Below are 6525 nucleotides of genomic sequence, written 5' to 3'. Positions count from 1 at the left end.
TTCTAGGTACGTCTGTAAGTGACTTTTAAATCTTTTTGTGACTGGCTTATTTCTTTTAGCATAATGTTTTCAAGGTTTATCCATGTCGTAGCACTAATCGGAATCTTGTTGTATGTATACACCACATATTTCATTGGTTGCAGAAACATTTTTCTTAATGCATTTCAACCTGTGGCTATTGTTGTTTCCACCTGAGGCTATTGTGAACTATGCTGCTCTGAACATGGCATGCACAGATACCTTTGAGCACCTGCTTTCACTTCTTTTATGTATATACCCACACGTTGCTGGATCATAGAGGGATCATATAGTGATCCTAACGAATTTTTTGAGGAAGTACCATACACAGAGGCAAGCACTATTTTACATTCCTACCAGCAATGAGTAAGAGTTCCAATTTCCTTACATCTTCTACAACAATTGTTATTTTATTTTTTAAAAATAGCCATCTCAATGTGTGTTTACTTTTTGTTTGTATGACTTCTTTCAAAATATGCATTGTTGTTTTGCACATGATTTTTTTTTAGTTATAGACACCATACCTTTATTTTATTGATTCATTTATTTTTTTTATGTGGTGCTGAGGATTGAACCCAGTGCCTCACATGTGCTAGGCAAGTGCTCTACTACTAAGCCACAGCCCCAGGCCTGTATGTGATGTTTTACCCAGGTGGCATTACGCTATTCATTTCACTGTGGCTATTTTCCCTCCAAACTGTTTTTAGGAATCATTCATTTGTCTTATGTACATGAAACTTCTAGTTCTTGTATGATGCTCTATCCTATGCATCAGCCATATCCATGTATGTTGAGAACCTACTATGTGCTCTTGACACAGCCAATTTAATTTGATTCCACGCATAATCTAAGAAGCAATTTTATTACCATTCCCATTATATGGTCGAGGAAACTGACACATAAGAGTTAAGTTACACAGCTGGAAGTGGTGAAGATGGAAGTTTAACCCAGGTTGTCTGGTACCAGGAGAGCCCACTGGGTAAGGTGCTATAAAGAGCTACAGAGACCTGGCTGTAGGTAGAGGCCCTCTTCTGGGTGAGGACACGCTCAGGAGAGTTCTAGTTCCAACCTGCTCACCTCCCTTCCTCAGATATCCCTTTCTGTCTCTGTAAAATGAAGACAGAATGATCCCAATGTTCTTTCTAGACTCACCACTTGCTGATTAAACACCCTTTGGCTAATGGGAAAAAAACATAACCCAAGTCAGGTGTTCGTTTCTCTCCAGGGTTCCACCTGGGAGCTGCTCCAAACATGCTTTGGCATGTCTGTCTGGAGGCTCCTGATAGGGCTGACTATTCCCAGGGAGACAGAGCTGTGCCTCCACCCCCATCCCACCTCTCCTGAACTTTGCACTTACCATGATGAAAAATTAACTGGGCTAATGTTTCCCTTCCAAGGACAAGGACAACCTCTGCAAAGCAGGACTGGCTGGGCCCCAGGAAACCAGGCGCCAGAACAGAGTTGCATCCATCAGTAGCCACTTACCCATTATCACCCAAACTGGGGAGGGCATGTAAGGGTCTCTTGGAACTGAGAAAAAGTAACTTCTCACTCTTCCTAGGGGGTTTTGTGACACTGGGCTTATTCAACTTTTCTCACTGGAGGAGAAAGAACTAGCCCAGAGACAGCACCATCAGATTCCCATGTGGGTCCAGCTTTTTATTTTTCTGCACACCCAGCAGACCCTGTCACAACAATGCTGCCTTGGAAAGGAAATGTGGGAAAGCATGCATGGTTCAGTCACACTAACTAGTTGGCTGACTAGTTTTTTCCTCCCCTCAGGAAAATGAGGGGCTTGAACAAGGTCCCTTCCAATGCCATGAGTTTAGAAGGTGAGGTACACATCAGGCCCTTCCACTCCATTTAATCCTTGAATCTCTCTTGGGCTGCTTCCCTCCCTAGTGCAAACTGGCTCTCTTTTGTGTAAGATGAGGGGTTGTACTGGAGCAGGATGCGTATGATTCTCTTTCTGAATTCACCACTATGCACCATAAGAATCCTTAGTTCCATTCTTACAGCTGAGAGAACACATGCTCAGCAAAGTGAAGGAGGAAAAGAGCCAGGATCCAAAGCCACATTAGTTGGTGATGGAGCCTGAACTTGTATTCTGGCTGACTCTCAAGGGCTGGCCTTGCTGGATTTGAGGTTTGGGTTAAAATTAACCATTGTCTGCAAGATGATGACTGCAAGGGTCCCTCTGTATCCTCTGCCCACTCAGGCACACCCTGACCCCACTCCTTGGTGCTTCCCTAGGTCCCCTGGTATCTTTCAGAGTTCCCAGACCTGAGCAGGAGGGCTGCATTGAGATGCTCCATAGATGCCTTAGCCTGAACTCGGCTCCCTGCACCACACCACTCCTGGGTCCCAAGGTGTGGTCTACTACTCCACAGCTGCTGGTTCTCTTTCAGTGAGGCTTTCACATTAGGGTCCCACAGCAGACCTAGGAGACTGTGAGGAAAGCTATTTGTAGCCCATGTCACCACAAGCAAACATTTCTTAAGCTCTCACAATAGTGTGCCTGGATAAAGAACTTTTGTTTTGCAAAGAGCTCTCTTAACAAAGTCACCTCTGCCTTGCTCTATGAGGCAGCTGGGTGCAATGGCAATTTCGGAATAAGGCCTCACAAAGTCCTGAGCTTAAGCCCCAGCTCTGCCATGTGGGATCCCCAGAAGTCCAGAAATCTCTCCGTGTCTCAGGTGCCTCATTCATAGATGTGAAGAATAAGGACATCTACTTCAGGGACTACTGTGCAGATTACTTCAGAGGGCAGCACTTGGGTTATCTGGAATGAAGACGGCAATTAATAAATGTCAACTGCCTTCTATCCTGATCTCTCTTCCTAAGGGCTGGGAATAGGACAGCAAAACGCAAGACTACAGCTGCCACCAACAAATAGGATCAGCAGCGCTGGAACCAGCTTCGATGAGGCTTAAGATTTCTCCTTTCAGGTCCCAGCAAGCAGGGAGTTCAGAGGGGAAAGAGAAGCGGCCGCCCCTGACAGCTAGTGGGAGGCCATCCTCTGTGAAAGGGCAAGTCCCCTGCAGCTTCTGAGCTGACTTTGTGGATCCGGCCACACCTCACAGGGCTTTGTAACTCCCCACCGGCACCAGGGTTTGGAGATAACTTCTTTCTCACCATGGGGGGTTTCCTGCTGTTAAAAACAAACAAAAGCCTAAGCCGCCGGCTGCCTGATAGGGGAGGCGGTAGGAGGAAGGCGCTGGGGGGCCTGTGGGCAGAGGCCCCTGAATTCTGCTGGTGGGAGAAAAGCCCCACAGCTCTCCAACGTGCCACGGTTTCCGGGCTTCCCACCTAAGCTAACTTAAAAACACATCAACTTCCAAGTAGTATTCTCTGCCCCCCACTTTTTTGTTCATTGGTTTGGAAACAAAGTTCCCTTTCCTAGTTATTTGGTATCGAATTTCGGATCTTTCTGTATCAGAGTTTTTCTAATACCCCTTAAATTTTCCCCCAAATAAATTCTAAATCTTCCCCCCCCTTCATTTCTTCCTGAACTCAAGGGATGTCTCCGAGGCCCATTTTCTAACAAGTGCTTGGCTCACAGGGCCCAAGAGACCCCTGGCTCCAGCTATTGTTCAGATTGTCACTGGGGTACCCAATACTCCACTTTTAAAAGTCTACTTTTCCCCCTTCCAACTCCCTCCTCCGCACACAGCTTCGGGGCTGTCAGTCGGAGTGATCTCATCGCTGAGAAAATAAAAACAGCCCCCAGGTCGTTGGCGCCAGCCAAGGCCCCAGACCGGGATCAGCGCGCCCCGACTTCCAGGGCCTCCAACCTTCCGCGTGCGCCGCGTCTTGGGTCCGGATCTTCTGGGGGCACCACCGCCAGCCGAGTCTAACCCTCTCTGGCCCGCAACTGCGACGGAGCTTCTTCAGCCTGGGATCCCAGAGCGGACGCGAGGCCCGAGCTCTGCTTGCCCGCCAGGGGCCCCTCTCGCCACCCCACTCCCAGAACTTCCTCTCCACGCCCGCACGGCTTCGGGCCGGGGCCTCAGCAGTGCCGGGTCGCCCACGTGGGCGTGTTGGGCGCAGGGCGGAGGCAGGCGGGTGTCCTCCCCGGAGCTGGGGGCCGGCAGGGCGCCCGGGGGAGGAGGCGGCGGGGCGCGGGGGAGGAGGCGGGGAGCCCCGGCGGCGAGGGGGCGGTGACAGCGCTTGGAAAGGAGGCTGCACGCGGATTTGCATGAAACATAGACTGGGAGCGGGCGGGAGCGGGAGCGGGAGCGGGAGCGCGGCGCACGCCCGGGACCTGCCCAGCGAGCGAGCGAGCCGGCAGGAGGAGGAGGAGGAGGAGGGCAGCGGGGAGGCGAGGCCGCAGAGGCGGAGGGATCTGCGCATCAAAGCGAGCAAGGCGAGCAAAGTTTGGCTGGGGGCTGGACTTTCTTTCCCGGAGGTGGCACCCAAACAGCCACTCCGTGCGGAAACCCAAACTTTCTGCTGCCACTCCGAGCCTCGCGGCCGCCGCCTCCGCCCCGCGATTGGGGCCTTCTCGATCCCGCGCCGCTGCCGTCCGCCGGCCCGTCCGCCCCGCGCAGCTCTTCTCCTTGTCGCGGGAGCCGCTCAGGCACAGGGCCGCGCGCCGAGACCCGCAGGCTGCAACGCCGCGGCCCGGCCCAGCGCACCGGCAAGTTCGCCGAGAGTTGAGGCGAAGTTTGGGCTGCGCGGCCGGCCCGGGCTCCGCGCCCCCGGCGTCCCGCCGCTCTCAGCCCCGCCGGGGGCGCCCCTCTCCGCCTGCGTTCCCTCCCCAACCATGTCGTCCATCCTGCCCTTCACCCCGCCGATCGTGAAGCGCCTGCTGGGCTGGAAGAAAGGCGAGCAGAACGGGCAGGAGGAGAAGTGGTGCGAGAAGGCGGTCAAGAGCTTGGTCAAGAAGCTTAAGAAGACGGGGCAGCTGGATGAACTGGAGAAGGCCATCACCACGCAGAACGTCAACACCAAGTGCATCACCATCCCCAGGTGGGGGCCCCTGGAGGACCAGGGGGAAGCGCCGGCCCGGCGGGGCCGGCCCGGCTGAGCTAGAAAGAGAAGGAGTGCGTGTGTGTATGTGTATAAGGGGGGGCTTGTGAGTGCGGCCAAGGAGAGAGCGGAGAGACCCCAAACAAAACCTTCTCTGGATTTGCCAAGATTCGGAGCCTGGGGCTTCCACGCGGCACTTTGATTTCCAGACTTCACATTCGTTTTCCACCTCCGGAAAAGGGGGTGCTTCTGGGATTGGTCCCCCATTCCTGGAGCTGCGGGCTCCAAGTTGAGGCCCGCTTTGTTAGGCTCCGCGGGCCGAGCCCCTCCTCCGCCGCCGCCTCCCGCCCCGCGGCGGCCCGCGCTCGTGGAGGTGGTGGTGTCTCTCCCTTTCTTTTCTTCAGTGCTGTCCCCCCACTTCTTTCCTCTACAGGAATGCAGTCGGTACAGCTGGGGCTGTGGGTGAGGAGCGGGAGCCTGGTGATTGACAGATTCCTTCTTCGTTCTTTCTTTGCCTTCGGGATTAGCATTTTTATCGAGTATTTTTAGACTCGGTTGTGCCAGTCTCCCGCCCCCTGTGCATGCACGCACTTTAGTTACAGCACAGAGCTCTGACTTTCAAGTGGGAAAGACAAGTGGCAGAAAATAGGGTCTTCTCCCCCACTTCCCACCCCACTTCTGACTTTTTGCCTTCTTTTTAGTCTGAGATTGCATATCGATAGAAGAGGTTAGCGTCCCACTGATAACAAAACATGCCCCAGTGCGGGCCTCGCTTGGGCCCTCGCATTCCTGTACAGCCTTCCTTCCTAAAGCGCTTTGCCATCTGTCCGGACCTCCTTTATGCTTCCATCGCGCTACCTAGATCGAGCTGGAGCTCACAGATGGCTGATAGAAGGGGTCAGTGACTTCTCTCCACTCTCAGGGCCTTCCTGAGCTTAGCTGTGCCTGGCAGGGCATCGGGGGCCAGGGTACCTTGGTCTCCTGCTCCTGCCTCTCAGTCCCCCTGAAGTCTGATTCTGAACCAAGGTGGGGAGAGAGAATGTGCGGTTGGGTGGGGGTGGGTTTCTTGGGGGTCCCGGGCTGCAGAAGGATGAATAGAGGACTCCTCAGGCCTGAGTTTGGCAGGGATTGTCCTTCTCTCTTCTGGGCCAGGGGTAAACTCCATCCTTGGCCACCTGCTTGGGGCAGCTGTGCAAAAGCTGCCAGCCGTTTCAGGCAGGCACAAAGCAACATCTGTCCATGGGAACCCAGGGCTGGCCTTCCCTGGAAATAAATGCCACATATGGTGGGAATGCTGACTTAAAAAATAGTTTGTTTTTTTTTTTTAAAAACTGGGTGGATCCAGTCAATAAAGGGGGGAGAGAAGGCGGTGTGCTGTCTGGGGAGTGCGCCCTGGGCGAGTGATCAGGAGCCAGAATTGACTTCAGAGGAGGTGATGTGATGGTCAGAGAAATCTGGGTTTTGGTCCCAGGTCTGGTTCTTAATTCTTTATTCTTTTGGTGGGGCTGGGGAGGTTGGATGTGTGGGTTGATACCT

At 53.4% G+C, this 6525-nt stretch overlaps 1 protein-coding gene and 1 long non-coding RNA gene across 3 annotated transcripts in view; one reads left to right on the top strand and one right to left on the bottom strand.

Moving 5' to 3' along the window:
• Window positions 1-861: 861 nt before the first annotated feature.
• LOC124080606 (uncharacterized) lies at window positions 862-4066 on the bottom strand. Its single transcript, XR_006847743.2, has 2 exons — window positions 3813-4066; window positions 862-2800 (listed from the first exon to the last, which is right to left on the bottom strand). It is a non-coding gene; the product is annotated as an uncharacterized LOC124080606 (long non-coding RNA).
• Window positions 4067-4289: 223 nt separating this feature from the next.
• Window positions 4290-6525, top strand: part of Smad3 (SMAD family member 3) — a 109004-nt gene continuing 106768 nt past the window's right edge. The window contains exon 1 of one of the 2 annotated variants that reach the window (XM_046426663.2): window positions 4290-4989. In XM_046426663.2, coding sequence (XP_046282619.1) covers window positions 4784-4989 — 206 coding nt within the window. In that variant the 5' untranslated portion in view covers window positions 4290-4783. The remainder of the gene's footprint in view (window positions 4990-6525) is intronic. The other variant, XM_046426664.2, reaches the window with a different exon arrangement.

The sequence above is a fragment of the Marmota monax genome, unplaced genomic scaffold (genome assembly GCF_021218885.2).
Source record: "Marmota monax isolate L192 unplaced genomic scaffold, Marmota_monax_Labrador192_F-V1.1 WCK01_AAM20220418_F8-fsc00078, whole genome shotgun sequence".
NCBI classification, from domain to species: Eukaryota; Metazoa; Chordata; class Mammalia; order Rodentia; family Sciuridae; genus Marmota; species Marmota monax.
The sequence above is the reverse complement of the archived record's forward strand: the minus strand, read 5'-3'. Positions and strand labels throughout refer to the sequence as shown.